The following is an 18,633-nucleotide window of genomic DNA, read 5'->3' as shown; positions in this document are numbered from 1 at the left end:
CTGCAACTAGTTGCCCGAATAAAGGGCATTGGGGGTAGCATTCCCACTTATGATCGGTAAAACTTGGTCTCTTAAATCATGTTAGAGACTCGATTCGTAGATCGTGAGTAAATTCGATCTCTTTATTGGAAAATTTGAATCTCTAAATCGAGATCAGGTCCGACCTCCCGACCATCTGGTCGCTGGGTCGGTAAAATTCGGCATCTCATTCGTATCGCAAATCCGATCCCTAGATCGGTAGAGTTCGGATGACCCTTATAGTTCAGAAGACTGCCTAAGGTTGTGCTCGTTTTTCCTTGGTTAGGATTTTTCCCCATTGGGTTTTTTCTTAGCCTAAGGTTTTAACGAGGCAACCGGCGCAGGTCGCAGACTATACGATCTATTTCCCTAGCTCGAATTCTTCCTCGGTAGCGCTTAAAGTTGTGCTCTTTTTTCCTTGGCTAAGATTTTTTCCCATTGGGTTTTCTCTTAGCCCAAGGTTTTTAACGAGGCAACTAGCGTGAGTCACGAACCGTAAGGCCAGTCTTCCAGCCCGACCCCTTCCTTGTTGACTCGACGTCAGGGCTCGGACTGGGGGGGCTACTTGATAGGGAATATACCCCGGGTATACAACCTTAAATACTTTATACGTATGACGGTATACGAATACGGGTACGAGCCTATAAAAAGGCTTTGATCCTTCACTTGAAGGGACTTTTGGCTCTCCCTCCATCTCTCTAGAACATTCATTTTAGAGCCTACTCCCTACTCTTCCTTCCTCTCACCATGATTCTAGGAACAGTGAATAAAGAGGGGAAATTGAGGGCTTAATTACGTGATTTGCACTGTACTTTACATACAATTTCTCTACGTACTTAGTATACTCAAGTATGTGGATGAATTAACATCATCAAAGCTAGTAGCTTCTTAATTTTTTTTCCATCATTATCCTTATTATTTTAAATAAATGACATCTTTTACCCCTTCTAATTAAAATCCTTTTGATTTTTTCTCTTCAATATGCTTTGTTGTAGTTACAATTTTACATTTGTGTGTTTGAACATTAATTTTTGTATGAACTGATTTTTTACCCCTCCCAATTAAAACCCTTTTGGCCTTTTCTCTTCAATATGTTTGGTTGTAATTTCAATTTTATATTTGTGTGTTTGAACATTAATTATTGTAAGAACTAATTTTATGAACTATAAATATTTGGTTTTACTTTATATATTTTTTTACTTTATATTTTATTAAAATATATTGGTTTCATTATTTTATATTTTAATATGTAAATAAACCTATTTAAATTTAAAATTATTTAAATTTTATGAAGATGTCTTTTTTAGTCTTTTTACATGCATGTATCAGCTTATAAAGAAATTAATTTTACCAAACACTCTTAAGCATAACAACTAGCTTAACAGCTCATCAGATTTCAGCTACTAGCTTATAGCTTTTCAGCTATGTTTGTCGACCATAGCCAAAATCTACTTATTAATTAAATATAAAAAATTAATTAAATATTATCATGTAAGAAAGAAAATATAACACTACTCTCCTATAAAATAAGGACTAAATTTGTTTCTGAGTGTTGTTTAATGTGATAACACTTAATTAGTATAAAAAGCATATTCTAATTAAGTGAGTTGAGTTCATATGGGAACCACTCCCCATGTGAGAATGTGTAGTCTAATCTTGTGCATTTAATTTTTTTTTTTAATTGGATGGCTTAAATTTGATTTTCTAAGATGATAGATTGATTTTTTTTTTTTTAAGTTGGGGTTGTACTGCGCCTTTTATTTTTTCTTTGTAACTACTACAAATATGACTAGATTTGTTTCCTATTTTCTTAGATCATCACTATTGCGAATTGGAGTCACAATTTTTTTTATCATCAATCGAGTGTTCATCCATGAAAAATGATCAGTATTTTTTTTTTTTGCTTTTTTTTTTTTAGTATAATATTGCCTATATTTGAATGTTGATGTATATATACACATTTTGGGTAGTATATATGATTGTGCATTTAGTTGTGTTGGTCCGCCTTCTCCAAACGCGACCATTGACCGACACTGGTGTTTGACCTCAAAATCTCATTGGAAATTGATCGGAGGTTCACCGGAACCCTACTGTCATGCAATTACAGGTCTCCAAACATTTTTTTGGGCTTCAATGCTCCAAAGTAACATGTTTATGGGTTTAAATGCAACTTTTAAAAATTTAAGGGTCTAATTGACGTTTTGAGTAAAGTTCATGAGCTTATTTGACCGTTTTCCCTAAAATAAATAAAACAATAGAAAAGTAGTATTGTAAAAAAGGCCCGCGGGATAGGGGCCCACCAAAGGCCGCCATTTTGGCACTTTAGTGGGGGGAAAATACTACTTGGGCTTTCAAGTTCTACTCCCTACTTTTACTCCATAATTCAAAATTTTGCTGTTGATATTTTTTTTTAGACTCACAGGATGAAGATAACTTGTCGTCTATTACCATATCATGGAGTAAAAGTGAAGGACTAGAGATTTGAAGTCCATATAATATAACTCTTAGTGGGAAAAGTTTTAAAACCCGTCACTTTGGCAAGCCAAGAAAAGGCTAGCTAGCACCATTGTAGGTCTACGGGTTATGACAGACCAACCTACTAAACTCATAATAGAAAGTTAAGTTTAATTAAAAATTAATTTTAAAAGTTAATAACTGTATACTAAAATAGTAAAATAGTTTAGATAACTTTTTTTTAAAAAAAAACACTAATATAATTTGTTAAGTCAATAATAACTCAAAAGTTCAAATAAATAGATAATTCGTATAAATTAATAAAAAATTTAAAAATTTGAAACACCTTAATAGTTAATATTGATACACATATTACAAATTATTTATAAAATTTATTAATTACTAATACACTCTGCGAGTGTATGCGCGCACACAAACATATATATGAAAACTAGGCAGAGCCTGCCACTTTGGCCGGTCTCAAAAATCAAAATATGTCCAATAATGGACTTACCTTGTTTTGATAGCTCTAAACAAAAATAAATGATAATAACAACAAAAATAATATACCAAAAAATTTTAAAAATAACACAACACAAAGGGGAGCCTACAGATGATGAATAAAGGCAAAAACCTGTATCAGTGGCAAAAATCATGTGACCGGCGATGGCCGAACCGTCGTTGGCCGCCTTCTCCGGCGGAAGGTGACAACTGGTCGCCTTCTCTGATATACAACAATCGGCGACGGTTCGCTCGTCATCGATCACTGGATTTTTGCCGGAGATAATGCCAGAACCAACATGATATGTAATAGCAAGTCATATATTAGTTCTTGGACTCCATTGCCTCAATATAACATTTTAAAGGGTGTAATTATACTTTTTAAAAGTTTAGGGATCTAATTGACTCTTCATGTAAAGTTTAAGAGCTTATTTGAACATTTTCTTTTCTTTATTATATCTTTAACTTTTATTTTCTTGCATGCCACAATTAGTCGTCCGTTTAACGGCCTGTAAAACAACATGCCTCGTTGACGGACTTTACAAATGGAATGTATTTTCCCTCGGGGCTTATCGTAGTTGGTTTGTCATCTGACATAAATTAGGTCATGACTGGTGGCGACAGTGTGGGATTTCGAACCTACTAAAAATATGTATGGGAAAATGACCCAAGGATGCTGGAAGATCTGGATTGGATCCCTTATGCGCACATAAAGACTAGGATCTGACTGGTGGATCAATTGTGTGACTCATGATTTACCTCTGTAGTGACTCTAGGGGCGAGGTCCTATAAGCTTAAGATTAGTCGGGCGAAACTGGGATCAACTAAGTTTAAAATAATAATAATGATGATGATGATAATAATAATAACATTGTGATCTCATCATTTAATAAAGAGAGTTAACATGTAATTTTATCATTCAAACATCCTACCTCAGCATGTAATTTCTCTCATTCTCTTATAAAATCTTCTAATTGAATGATAAAAATTATACGCATGTTAGCAATATTTAATACGGAGTAAATGATGGAATAAGAAAATTTTAAAAGGAGAATTAATTGTGGCAAAAAATAAAAATCAAGAATGTAATGTGACAAATTTTTTAATTTTTTAAATCTAAATGTGACAATACTATAATAGTCGATGACTAAAAGTGAAATTCGTTGCTTAAAATGATACTTATATCTTTATACTAGTTATCACACGTGCGTTGCGCGATTAAACCAATGTCCAATGCGTATTTTTAAATTAGTGTTCCTTAATTGATTAAGGTAGTCATATAATAATGAGAGAAAAAAATGCTAAATTAATAAAAATCAAAGAAATAGTCTCGATGCTTATATATTTTAATAAAACATAACGAAATTGTAAATAGCTAAATTGCTACTAAAGTAAGTAGAAACAAATAAACCATTTACATGGGAGCAAATGGAGTGTCATCATTGTCACTTGTTTGGACACCAGTCCGACCATTTAAAATTCATGTGTAATTGTATTTGTGATCAAGTATTTTATAGTTCGTCCAGACAGGTTTGACAATAACATTTGAGATGACGTACCATTTGTTGGTTTGTAAAGTGATATCATACATTTCAATGTCATTATCAAAAACTATTGATTGAACCCGAGTTCCTTGCATTTAGATATAGGATTTACAATGATGTTGGTGGTGAATGAGAGCATCTTCATAATAATAATAATACTAATAATGATAAAAATAATAATAATAATAATAATAATAATAATAATAATAATAAAGGGAGAAATTTTTTGAGTTAGGAATAACTAAAATGTGTAGATTATAGAGGAATATATTGAGAGCCACAACATTACATACAAGTATACAATGATACAAATATAGATGAATAGATTATACAATAGATATATTTTTATAACGATATTGAAGTTATACTAATTAATGAGTATACTATCATTGATTTTTTTTAAAAAAAATGTAATCATTATGAGAACAAATACAAATAATAGAATTAGCATGATAATATTTTTACAATCATACCTATAGAATGTCAAGCAGATGGTGTGTTGCAAAATATGTTAGGTTTAGTTTGGGTGAATACCAGTGAGAAGGGGAGGGATTTATATATTGTTGTTTTGGGTAGAATAATGGGTTAGTTAGGAATCTATACAAAATCGTATTATAGAATCCTATTAAGACTTCAATATTCTAATTTTAAGTTATGAATCTATACAGAATTGTATTATAGAATATTGCCAATTTGTTTGAAAACTGCAATAAAGAAATAAATTGCCTAAAGAATTTAATATTAAACTTCCGTTATATTTAACGGAAAGAATTTGGTAAAATTATAAATGATTAGGATATATTATGAATTTAATTGGAGGTTGAATAAGAAGAACACAAAGTACAATATGTTATAGCAGACTATTACACCAACATTTTTTTAGTTCCAGTTAGGGGTCTAACATTTTTGCCTCTTATTATAAGTGTAGCTGTGTAGATATATATTACCAAAACTTAATAATTTAATATTTTTATTATATATGTATACAATTTAATATTTTTTTTTATTATAATAAGCTAATATTTTGGACAAAAGTGGCGGAGCAGCCAAGCGACGATAGATGTCGGAATTGAGTATCAAGTATTGGCGTAGCATTCTATTGTTTTTCTGGTCTTTATTCGGCTCTATAAATGTTGTAAAAATCTCTTTTAGGCGCCGATTAATCCCATATATCACTAATATAATAATAATAATAATAATAATAATAATTAGGGCTCAATATGAGAGGAAGTTCAACAAATATATATATATATACTAGTTTTATACGCGCATTGCGCGAATGTGTTAATGCCCAATGTTTATATTTAAATAAATATTTGAAAGTATATCAATGCAATATTATATAGGAGAAGTTTATACATGGGTAATTGAATGTCAAATTTTTTTATTTAAATATCTAACTCAAAGTATATGAATCCAAGATAATATAGAAAATTCATTATAATTATTACAAAAATAAATGCTTGCAACCTTGTAAAATCGATAGTCTAAATATTTGGTCTAAAAATGATAGTCTAAATAAATACTACTTTTAATTTGAATTTTTCTAAGTGTTCTTAATTCTCTTTTGAGTAACATTGTCATTGTCTTCATCTTTACTATTTATTCTCTTCCTTTTTGTTGGTAGTGTGTTATTTGCAATTCGGTTATTGTTGGTAGCATAGATGACAACGTCATGCAATGAGATTATGATATAGGAGCTATGGACTTTCCTTTAGGTGTTCTGCTTGGGGTTCATTTGGTTCAACCATTATTGTTGAATGAGTTATTGTGGATAAAGAAATCCACATATAGTTTAAGAAAAAAGATTAAATAAATTAATAAAAGTTTGAAAATTTAAAATATTATGTATTCCAAAGATATTAAAAGGTAATTTCTCGCTTCAATTTGCTAGGTAATGAGTTATTTGAGTATTTTCATTGTCAACAAATCCCCCAAGTAGTTAATATGATTGGTTTCAAACTATTCTTTTTTATATTTTTCATGGTATTAAAGAAATACATGTGTATCATTTTTTGGTGTAACTACTAATTTATTTAATTCAATAATAGTAAAATAGAGTGATTCCGCTTCAATTTGTTGGATTATTTGAGTACTCTCTTTGTCAACCAATCCCTAAGTAGTTAATTTAATTAGGTTCAAATTATTTTAATTTTTTTTCATAGTATTAATAAAATACTTGGTAAATAAATATATAACATTATTTTGTACTATAACTTTGATATTTAATTACAAGATATTGTAAAAATAATATAATGGACAATGTAATGAACATCAATTGATAAATTTAAATGTAAAGAATCTTTGCATGAGAAAAAATAAAGACAATATAACTAATGAAATTATTTCTCTTATTTAATTTAATTTTTTGATAATGATAATTTTTTCAAATAAAGGTATTGTAGACACATAATTCTAAATTAAAGAAATACATATGTGTCATTTTTTGTTGTAGCTACTAATTTATTTAATTTAATAAGAGTAAAATAGAGTGAGAAACTTAATTATGTCAAATTTGATTGAGATGAGGTTCGAACCTAAGACCTTTCTTATAGAAATTAATGAGTAAGTTAAAAGTTAACGGAATATTAACGGAGAAGAGAATATTTAACGGAAAACTTAACGGATAATCATAAAAGTAAGGTTAAATTAGGTAATCTCTATTAATAATATTAATTTGAATTATCTTAACCATCTATTTGATTAAATAATTCATCTGAACCATCCATTTGATTAAATAATTTGACGCCATTTTTTCTACCCATTTTAGGCCTAACTCTCTTTGGCTCTTATTAGTATAGTAGATATATATATATATATATATATATATATATATATATATATATATATATATATATATATATATATATAGAGAGAGAGAGAGAGAGAGAGAGAGAGAGAGAGAGGATACAAAAAACAACACCAAACGGGGATTAGGAGCTCAAGTACGTTTCGAAAAATGATAAGCACTTTCTTCTCGACGCTTGAGATTAGTTTCAAAAATTTTCAAATAAATTAAATCGCCAAAAGTCTCCTTCTCAAGTAGTTTCCACACTCTTTGTCAATATACTCACAACTAAATAGCTTTAGCACCTCAATCTTAGACAACTTGCTAAGAATATTAATTTCTTTCCCCTCAAATGTCATAGAATTAAGGATCAACTTCTTAAGGCTTTTCAAGGAAACAATATGGTTATTATTTGGAAGCATTCCATGTGAAACCCTAGCATATACCAATAGGCATCGCTAAGAAGACGTAGGCTCTAGAGGTGGTGTAAATAGGCATGGTTCTTATAAATGCAATCAGTCCAACCTACTCCTTCACTTCTAATCTTTACCTCGGTTAGGTATGGAATATTTGCAAACAATTCCTTTGTGCATTGATAAGATAGCAACAATAGAAGAAGAGTGGAGTAGTAGAAGGATTAGATAACTTTCGGACCACTATAATTTTTTGGTATCATTTTACTTTTACCCATTTTACATTATACGTACTTGTCATAATCTTTCTTTAACAATCTTTGAAAAATCATTATTTTCATTATGCAAGCTTTATTTTTAATACACACGCATTTTTTAAGACTATATAATTACCGTCGTTATACCGTGGACCGTGGTCACTGATATTACAGGTCATCTCAAAAGATAGTGTCTTACATTTGTTTTTATATTATCGATGATGAAACTGTAGTTATATCGAAATGTAACTGTAGTTGTGTTGAAATGTAACTGCAATGTATATGAACTGATACTGAATAACAGTTTCACATTTGTGTTTTATATTATCGAATGAAACTGTAGTTATATCGAAATGTAAATGTAATTGTGTTGAAATGTAACTGCAGTGTATATGAACTGATACTGAATAACAGTTTCACATTTGTGTTTTATATTATCGAATGAAACTGTAGTTATATCGAAATGTAAATGTAGTTGTGTTGAAATGTAACTGCAGTGTATATGAACTGATACTGAATAACAGTTTCACATTTTTGTTTTTATATTATCGAATGAAACTGTAGTTATATTGAAATGTAACTGCAGTTGTGTTGAAATGTAACTGCAGTGTATATGAACTGAAAGTGAATGGCGCGGAACGGAAATGGTTTCATCTGTCAGTTTTCATTAATCAAAACGACTTCGTTGTCCACGATATAATTTGCGATATAATTAAGTGTTCAACATAATCCTTGGGAAAGTGTTGAAAGTTCAACTTCTATTAACTTTTAATTAAATATAAAAGAAATTTATTAAATATTATCTTGTAAGAAAGAAAATATAACATTACTCTCCTATAAAAGGAGTAAATTTGTTTCTTTGTGTGTGTAGTTTAATGTGATAACACTTAATTAGTATAAAAAAAAATATTCTAATTAAGTGATATGCGTTCACATGGAAATCACTTTCTAGGTGAGAGCGTGTAGACTAATCTTGTGCGGTGTTTTTTTTTTTTTTTTTTTTTTTTTGGGATAGATTAGATATGATTTTCTAAGATGACATAGATTGATTTTTTTTTTTTAAGTTGGGGTAGTAGTGTCTTTTTGTCTTTTTCTTTTTCTTTGTAACTACTGCAAATATGACTAGATTTATTTCCTATTTTCTTGGATCATCACGGTTACAAATTGGAGTCGCAATTTCTTCATCATCAATCGAGTGTTCGTCCATGGAAAATGATAAGTATTTTTAGTTTTTTTTTCTCGTTTTTTTTTAGTATAATATTGTATATATTTGGACGTTGATGTATATATACACATTATGGGTAGTATGGTTGTGCATTCAGTTGTGTTGATTCGCCTTCTCCAAACGTAACCGGTGACCAACATCACTGTTTGACCCCGAAATCTCGCTGGAAATTGATCGGAGACTCGCCGGAACCCTATTGACATGCGATTACAAGTCACCAAACGTTTTTTGGGCTTCAATGCTCCAAAATAACATGTTTATGGGTTTAAATGCAACTTTTGAAAGTTTAAAGGCCTAATTGACGTTTCGAGTAAAGTTCAAGGGTTTATTTGACGGTTTTCTCTAAAATAAATAAAACAATACAAAAGTAGCATTGTCAAAAGAGGCCGGCGGGATAGGGGCCACCGAAGGCTTTCAAGTTCTACCCCCTACTTTTACTCCATAACTCAAAATTTTGATGTTATTGACATTTTCTTTTGCACCCACACGATGAAAAAAACTTATTATCTATTAACACATCATGTAATAGGGTCAGTTGTATTAAAAAAAAAAAAACACATCATGGAGTAAGAGTGAAGGAATAGAGATTTGGAGTCCATATATACTATAATTCTTAGTGGGACAAGTTTTAAAACCCGTCACTTTTGCAAGCCTAGAAAAAGGCTAGCCAGCACCCTCTTAGGTCTGCGGGTTATGACAGACCGACCCACTAAACTCATAGAAAATTAAGTTTAATTAATAATTAATTTTAAAAGTTTTAATAATTGTAGACTAAAATAATTTAGATAATTTAAACAAACTAATATAATTTGTTAAAATCAATAATAACTAAAAAGTTCGAATAAATAGATAATTCGTATAAATTATAAAAAATTTAAAATTTTGACACACCTTAATAGTTAATATTGATACATATTACAAACTATTTATACAATTTATTAATTACTAATTAATACACTGTGCGAGTGTGCGCAGGCACACAAACATATATATATGGAAACTAGGCAAAGCCTGCCACTTTGGTAGGTCTCAAAAATCAAAATTTGTCTAATAATGGTCTTAACTTCTTTTGATAGCTCTTAACAAAAATGAATGATAATAACAACAACAACAATGATAATATATCAAAAAAGTTTAAAAATAACACAACACAAAGGGAGCCTACGGAGGAACAAAGGCAAAAAACTTGTATCAGCTCCAATGCTCAACCATCCAACCAATCAATAACTTCTAGTGATTCATTATATTGGTTATAGAATATTAATTTATACTGGAAAAGTGCTTAAGGACTTTCATTGTACAGAACACCTCCAGGAAAAGAATGATGGTGTTCTAAATTGAGCAAAAAACACACTTGAAATCTTCAAATCTCACAAAAATAATAAGTAAGTAAATTAATAAAACAAGTTTTGTTTTAACGTAAAATTAACCTCTTTGTTTTTTTTTTTTTTCCTAAAAGAGATGATGGAGAGCATGATTCTCAGGATTGAAAGTTATGAGGCTGTCATATAAGATTTTCCTTTGTGCTATTTATTTCTACATACTATGTTGTTTAAGACTATTATATAAGAGTCGAGTTTACGTAGTGCATACGATCGAATAGTATGGGAGGATTTTCAGCGTCAACCAAAAAAATAATAACTCTAATTTTCCCATAAAAACAATTCTGATTTTAAAATGGAAAAAATTCTACCTTTAGTCATTCAGTATTGTGGTATCACCACATTTTGTCCTATTCTTTTAATTTTTTTTAAAAAGGTCAAATAAGCCCTTAAACTTTACCTGAAAAGTCAATTAGGTCCTTAAACCTTCAAAAAGTACAATTACACCCTTTAACATGTTATATTGAGGCAATGAAGTTCAAGAACCTGTAAATGACATGCTATTACATGTCATTTTGGTTCTGGCATCATCTCCAGCAAAAATCTGGTGACCGGCGACAGTTGGCGGAAGGCGACCAACTGGCAGCCTTCCCTGATGGAAGGCGACCAATGGTCGCCTTGTCTGAATGAGAAGGCGACCAATCCGCCTTCTCCATGGAAGGCGACTAACTGGGTGACTAACTGGTCGCCTTCTTTGGTATACGACGACCGGCGACGGTTCGCCAATCGCTGGATTTTTAAAGGGTGTAATTGTACTTTTTAAAAACTTAGGGATCTAAATGAATTTTCGAGTAAAGTTTATGGCTTATTTGACCCTTTATTATTATATTATTATATTTGTAACTTTTATTTTCTTGCATGCCACAATTAGTCATCCGTTTAACGGCCCATAAAGCAGCATGCCCCGTTGACGGCCTTTGCAAATGGAATGTATTTTTCCCCCGGGACTTATTGTAGTTGATCCGTCATTTGACTTGAAGGTCATGACGGGAAACAACAGTTTCCGTTCAAATTCACTGAAAATATGTATCGGAAAATGACCCAAGGATGCTAGAAGGTCTGGATTGGATCTCTTGTGCTCATCACATAAATGCTATGATCTGACCAGTGGGCTAATTGTGTAACTCACGATTTACCTCTGTAGTGGCTCTAGGGGCGGGGTCCTATGAGCTTAAGATTATTGAGGCGAAATTGAGATCAACTAAGTTTATAATAATAATAATAATAATAATAATAATAATAATTTTGTCATCTTATCATTTAATAAGGAGAGTTAACATGTAATTTTACCATTCAAACCTTCTACCCAACATTTAATTTCTCTTATTCTTTTATAAAATCTTCTAATTGAATGGTAAAATTATATGCATGTTAGCAATAATTAATAAGGAGTTAATGGTAGAATAACAAAATTTTAAAAGGAGAATTAATTGTGACAAAAAGTAAAAATCAAGAATATAATATGACAAAATTAAAAAAAATCTAAATGTTGAGGACTAAAAGTAAAATTCGTTGTTTAAAATAATACTTATTAACTTTTTTACCAAACTTAATAATTTAATATTTTATTATAATAAGCTAATATTTTGGACAAAAGTGGCGGAGCAGCCAAGCGACGATAGATGTCGGAATTGAGTATCAATTATTGGCCAGTATTCAGATCTAGCGATTGGATGGATTAATTTGTTTTGTTTACTGATAAGGGTGATCAAAGCAGTGACGATATATCTACACACAAATATTTATTATTTTTTCAACCTTATGAAACACAAAGAGTCAATATCGTCTGTCAATCTCATGATCTCCTATTTGCGAGAGTCATTACATACCATCCGACTACAAGCTAAGGTCATTGGCACTCTAGAAAGATGTTTGATTATTAATATTATATATTGTTTTAACATTAAGTAATCTCAGTTCCATCGGATTAATTCTAACCTCACAGGACCCCGTCCCTAGAGGATTGAAATTTTACCATCGAATTTTGTTACGATTGGAATTATAACACGCGCGCGCACACACACACACACACACATATATAGGGATGCACTCCAATGCGAACTGCCGCCCAGGTAAGAAATGAGAACGCTTCACAGCCGTCCACGTGTCCAGATCAACGAATCAGATGCAATTTTAAAACAATGACGCGATGGCATTTTCGCAAATAACTGGAACTTTGGTGCTCCTAGTTTCACTTACAAGTGCACCTATTTTCGCACATATTTTCACTTACAAGTGCAAGTAATTTACCTTGTTAATATTCATGCACCTATTTTCACAAATACTTTCACTTACAAATGCAAGTAATTTACCTTGTTAATATTCATGTATCTGGGTGCAACCTAGGTGCACCTAGTTATAACATTATGTGCACTTAGTATTGATGCTCACTGTACAATTCACTTGCACCTGTAATACATTTTACTTGTATCTGCAATACATTTTACTTGCACTTGTGCAAGTAATTTACTTTGTTAACATTTATGCACCTGAGTGCAACTATGTGCACCTAGTTATAACATTAGGTGCACATAATTATAAGATTAGGTACACTTAGTATTGATGCTCATTGTACGATTTACTTGCACTTGTAATAAATTTTACTTGCACGTGTGCACCTATTTTCACTTGCAGGTGCAAGTGATTTACCTTGTTAACATTTATGCACCTGGATGCACCTATGTGCACCTAGCTATAACATGATGTGCACTTAGTTATAACGTTAGGTGCAACTACATTCCGGACACGTGGCGCGCTATGATTCGTCCGCAGTTCTCTCCTGGGCAGCCAGTACGCACCTGAACGCGATCATATATATATATATATATATATATATATATATATATATATATATATATAGGATTGATAATCCCAGACAAGTTGGTCAAACTATTGGTTTGATAACCACAATGTAACTTTAATTCGACTCTCAATGGGTGTGACTTATTGGTCTTTTTGGTTTGAACTAATCAGTCATGAACAAACTAGACTGGTCAGTCACGTGGTGAAGTTTACTCAATGTACACTCTCGATTAGTGGCCGCGGTTTCCTTCCTCACTCAAAAACTTATATATATATTAATTAGTAAGTTTATATTTATTGCGTGAATATTCCAATGCCTAATGTGCATTTTTTAAATTAGTGTTTCAGAATTTATCAAAGTGTTATTCGGTATCCTGTTGTATATCAAAACGCAAGATTATCAAAATTTTCATAAAAGTAAATATTTCAAGAATGCATAATTATGACCTGTGGCAGAAATGTTGTATTAACTTGTGCAATAAAAATTTTAGAGGGAAGCACCCTTATTGGATAGTACCCTAAGCATAATTCGTGCAACACAAAACCCCATTAATTGATCAAAGTTCATGTTAAATTTTATATTGTATTTTTTTTTTTTTTTGAAAACAACCATCAAAGCAAATTGTTATTGCGAAATCAAATCACGAATACAATGAGGTATATTTGTGTCGCACACCTCCCAACCAGTATACGAACAAGAAGCTTTAGCCAGAGAGGGAACAATCACATTGTAGATTTATTTGCTGCCAATTTTGAAACTTAACTTAGCTGTTCCTTATTCAAAAAAATATTACTGAGCTGTTCCTATTTTGGATCCAGCTGGAGCTGCCTTCGATAAACACAATAAAGAGGAAAAAGGATATGCGCTGTAGGATTCCCACTTAACATTAAACAATTGCGTATCATATATTCAAATCATGTTGTCATTATCTAACTCTAACTCAAATCTTTGCAAGTTGCAGCAGAAAGTCAATGCTAGCTGGCAATCTTGCAATTAAAACTGCTTCCATTTCCCAAACTAAGAGAGAAGAAAACAGCTCACAATTACATTACATACATAGAGAGAAAGAGAGAGAAGAATGGCCTGTGTAGCTGTGATTTCTCTTATGAGGACAATAGAGCTTGAATTCTTGCAACCTCAACCTCGTCCAATCCTACAACAAAAGGAGCTTATCCCTTGCAACAAAGTGTTGATCCAATCCCTCCATGAAAAGCTTGGTTTTCTGATAGAGCTATTCGATGAGAACAGAATGGATGGCATTCAAGCAATTAAAGACTTGGAAACAAAACTTAGAGATGTGGCTTTCAGAGTAGAATATAAAATCGAATTCCAAATTGCAAAGCTCTATGAGGATGAGGAAGAAGAAGAGGAAGAGGAAGAGGAAGATGAAGAGGAAGAGGAAGAGGAAGAGGAAGAGGAAGAAGAAGATGAAGATGAAGAGGAAGAAGAAGATGAAGAGGAAGAGGAAGAGGAAATTGGAATAGCAGATCTTTTTGTGGAAGCAGAAGAAACTCTTGATCTGGGGGATATAGAAGCAGAAGATGAAGAATTTGGAATAGCAGATCTTTTTGTGGAAGCAGAAGAAACTCTTGATTTGGGGGATATAGAAGCAAAAGATGAAGAATTTGGAGTTGCAGATCTTTTTGTGGAAGCAGAAGAAACTCTTGATCTGTGGGATATAGAAGCAGAAGATGAAGAATTTGGAGTTGCAGATCTTTATGTGGAAAACCCACAAGGGGAAAGATCTTGGCCTTCATGCAAACTTCGTCGTATTTTAGAAAAAGCAATAGAAGACATTGATGCTATCAAGGAAGAGTTGGCGAAAGTCAAGCATGTCATAGCCTTGCAAAGAAGGGAAACAGCACTTGATGCGTTTACTGAATGTGACGAAGAAGTTATCATGCTGGGGAATTCTTCCGAACATGCTTCACACTCTGAGGAGATTATGGTGGGGAAGAACAATGAGTTCCAGATTGTAAAGAAGATGTTAATTGAGCATTCATCAAGGCAACGAGAAATTGTCTCGATTATAGGTATGGGAGGCATTGGCAAGACAACATTGACTAAGAGTGTTTATGAAGATCAGTCAATTGTATCCTATTTTGACAAGCGAGCTTGGGTTGTTGTATCCCAACATCATAATAAGAGACAAATGCTCACGGGTCTTCTTAAATCAATGGGCTGTGCAAATAGTGGCACCGAAGAGGAGCTGGCAGAACAACTATATCAATATTTGCTGCATCAAAGGTACTTTGTTGTGATAGATGACATTTGGAGTGACGAGGCGTGGAATGCTGTCAAAGCTTGCTTTCCAGATAATAGCAATCATAGTCGAGTATTGTTAACTACTCGCTTTGCAAAGGTATCTACTCGTATTGGCTCTAGTAATGACTTTTCTCATCAAATGCAGTTGTTAGATGAAAGTGAGAGTTGGAATTTATTTCACGAAAAGACATGCAAATCTTGCGATGTTGAATTTGAGGCAATTGTAAGACCAGTTGTTAAGAAATGCAAAGGACTGGCTTTGGCAATTGTTGTGGCTGCAGGTTTATTTTCCAAACTCAACACCATAGATGAGTGGAAGAAGATTGCTGAAACTCTAAATTCATTTGCAACAACAAGCATTGATGAAGAATGCTCAAGGATTCTCTCATCAAGTTACAATCACTTGCCTTACAAATTGAAGGCTTGTTTTTTATATTTGAGCATTTTTCCAGAAGATAAAGAGATTCATGTTAAAATTTTGAAAAAGTTATGGGCTGCTGAAGGACTTATAAAGGAATTTGAGAGTATGAGCTTTGATGCAATGGCTGAAAAGAACATTCAAGAACTCAAGGATAGAAACTTAATTCTGGTAAGCCAGGCAAGTAGTTCATGTGGAGGAAAAATAAAGGCATTTAGAATGCATGATTTACTGCATTCTTTTTGTGTGAGGGAAGCTAAAAAGGACAACCTTCTCCATATTGTCTATGAAAATGGTTGCAGTTCCCCTCTAAAAGATTTTCGTTGGGTAAGCATCCAATCAAACAACTTAAGCAGACATACATCATATTTTATTTTTAGAAACTGCAGATCCATCTTCAGTTTCTCACCAATATGCACATATTTGAATTTGAAATTTTGCAGTTTATTAAGAGTACTCTATGATATTGAGTGCAATATTGGGAATCTTGTCCATTTGAGATGTCTATTTTCAAATGGTTGGCATAAAAACTTGTTAAAACCCTTCCGCCCATGGAATCTTCAAATACTTTCTTCCCATATGGGGTTTGATGAAATGAGCATTTTAGAGTTTCCACAACTACAACATTTCAAATGTTACTATATTCCTGGTGATTTTCCCATATTTTTTCATCAAAACTTGAAGAGCATTTATGGGATTGGGCCTGATCAATGCACAAGAGAATTATTTGCTAATATTCCACATGTGAAGAAGGTAAAGGTTAAATTTGAAAGACAAGCTTCAAATGATTACATAAAAAACCTTGCCTATTTACACCAACTTGAGAGTTTGCATCTTTATGGTTCTTACTTCTGTCCGGGGGGCTATTATGTGATGAATCCAAATAATCATATTGGTCGCTTGGAAAACCTTAAGAAGTTGGTCTTTTGTGATATTACGTTTCGGTGGAAGGCAGTTAATAGTCTTAGCAAGTTGCCTAAACTTGAGGTGCTAAAGCTATTAAGGTGTTTTTGCATTGGTGAAGAAGAGTGGAAACTATCCAAGAAGGAGAAATTTGAGCAATTAGTTTATTTGAAAATTGATGCAATTGATCTGAAGTGTTGGGAAGCCAGTGCTTATCAATTTCCGAACCTTGAGTGCCTAATCCTTTCTTGGTGCGAAAAATTGGAAGAAATCCCAGCCAACTTTGCAGAAATTTCAAATTTGAAGTCTATCAAATTGATTCGTTGTCTTCCTTCTGCGGTGGCTTCAGCAAAGCAAATTTGGGAAGAGCAACATGAGCAAGGAAACGAAGACATGATTGTCATTGAGGAATATACAAGACAGGTAGTCTTTCTGATCTCCCTTGCTCTTTCTGGATCAATTGCTTTTTATTTCCTTGTCCTTTTCTCTACAAACGTAACGGCATTTAATATATCATCATATCCTAATCCTAATTAATTTATTTCCAATGATTCATGACAGCCTTACTACTAAAGATGAGGCTAAAGTCTCTAGGAAAATGTGAAAGTCACCAACCGCCGGCGGATTCTCGAGATAGGATGGGATTTCAAGGACTTCAAGTCACCGACTCCTCTAGTTTCGCTTCTGGTATTCATCTCTCTCTGCTCTCTCTCGCCTTTCAATTCTCGATTCTTGTTTCAATAAGAGAGGAAGTGATTTGTTGTTCTGGAGATTCTTGTGTTCTTTTTGGATTTGTTGCTTGAAAATTTGTTAAATGAGCGGTTTTAGTGCAGATATTGGAGTTTGGCGGTTTAGAAGACGAGGAGGTGTTCCTGTTTCCGGAGGATTTGGCGGTGGGCGATGATTACTATCCTAGAAGTGGCAAGTAAATGAAGTCCAAGTATTGCTTGATTCCATTCGTTAGGAAGAAATGTTAAAGATTATGAAGTGAGGTTATTGCAGAGCTAATGCAATTTCTCATCATTGGCTGATTTCCTGTATTAAGTTCTTAAAGATAATATATTCATTCTTCACATAATGTTCTACTATGCCTGGCATGCATTAGTCTACCACTGTTATTTGAGGTTGTCTAGACGTATTTCTTTTGCAGTTTTTGTTTTAGATTTCATCTTGCAAACTGCCTCATTCTTCAACTTCAACTGTTCTGTTTCTCTGTTCATGATTGTCAAAATTCAATTTAATGCACAATATTAGTCATCGTCCTTATTTATTTACTCCATGTTAATACAGATTCATGCGCCCAAATAATGCTTCAGCTCAATGGTCTTTATGATTGAAACAAGGTAAGTCCATCTGTCAATTTTCAACTTTCTTGTATCATTAGAATGTAGAGTATTTCACATTTTCAATTATGTTTGCAGATACAGTTGAAGATCAAAGTCATTTATGGATCAGAGTCAGTTGAAGATGATAGTGAATTGTTATTATTTTTTTTTGAATTGTTATTATTTAGTTATTAATATTTGTGAAATTATTGTATTTGATAGTTGGGATATGATTGATTACATCTTTTTTTGTATTCCTTATAGTTATTATTGTATATATATGTTTAAGAGTATTATTCTGAATATTCACATATATTCCTTTGAACTAGTTTCCAAA

The 18,633-nt window shown here is 32.4% G+C and overlaps 1 protein-coding gene across 4 annotated transcripts; it reads left to right on the top strand.

Moving 5' to 3' along the window:
* The first annotated feature begins 14,388 nt into the window (after window positions 1–14,388).
* Window positions 14,389–18,633, top strand: LOC116016981 (putative disease resistance RPP13-like protein 3). 4 transcript variants are annotated; one of them, XM_031257472.1, is made up of 5 exons: window positions 14,389–17,394; window positions 17,533–17,658; window positions 17,805–17,958; window positions 18,262–18,314; window positions 18,393–18,633. In XM_031257472.1, the coding sequence occupies exons 1-2, from the start codon at window positions 14,464–14,466 to the stop codon at window positions 17,542–17,544; spliced, it is 2,943 nt and encodes a 980-aa protein (XP_031113332.1). In that variant the 5' UTR covers window positions 14,389–14,463; the 3' UTR covers window positions 17,545–17,658; window positions 17,805–17,958; window positions 18,262–18,314; window positions 18,393–18,633. The 4 variants fall into 4 exon arrangements, with proteins under 4 accessions (XP_031113332.1, XP_031113331.1, XP_031113330.1 ...); XM_031257471.1 differs by having other exon boundaries at window positions 17,805–17,963; XM_031257470.1 differs by lacking the exons at window positions 18,262–18,314; window positions 18,393–18,633 and having other exon boundaries at window positions 17,805–18,228.

Source organism: Ipomoea triloba, chromosome 4 (assembly GCF_003576645.1).
Source record: "Ipomoea triloba cultivar NCNSP0323 chromosome 4, ASM357664v1".
NCBI lineage: Eukaryota > Viridiplantae > Streptophyta > Magnoliopsida > Solanales > Convolvulaceae > Ipomoea > Ipomoea triloba.
This window is presented reverse-complemented; position numbering and strand designations above follow the sequence as displayed.

Excerpts from the sequence above, each read along its gene's own strand:
- LOC116016981 (XM_031257472.1), top strand. The coding sequence starts at position 14,464 with ATGGCCTGTGTAGCTGTGATTTCTCTTATGAGGACAATAGAGCTTGAA.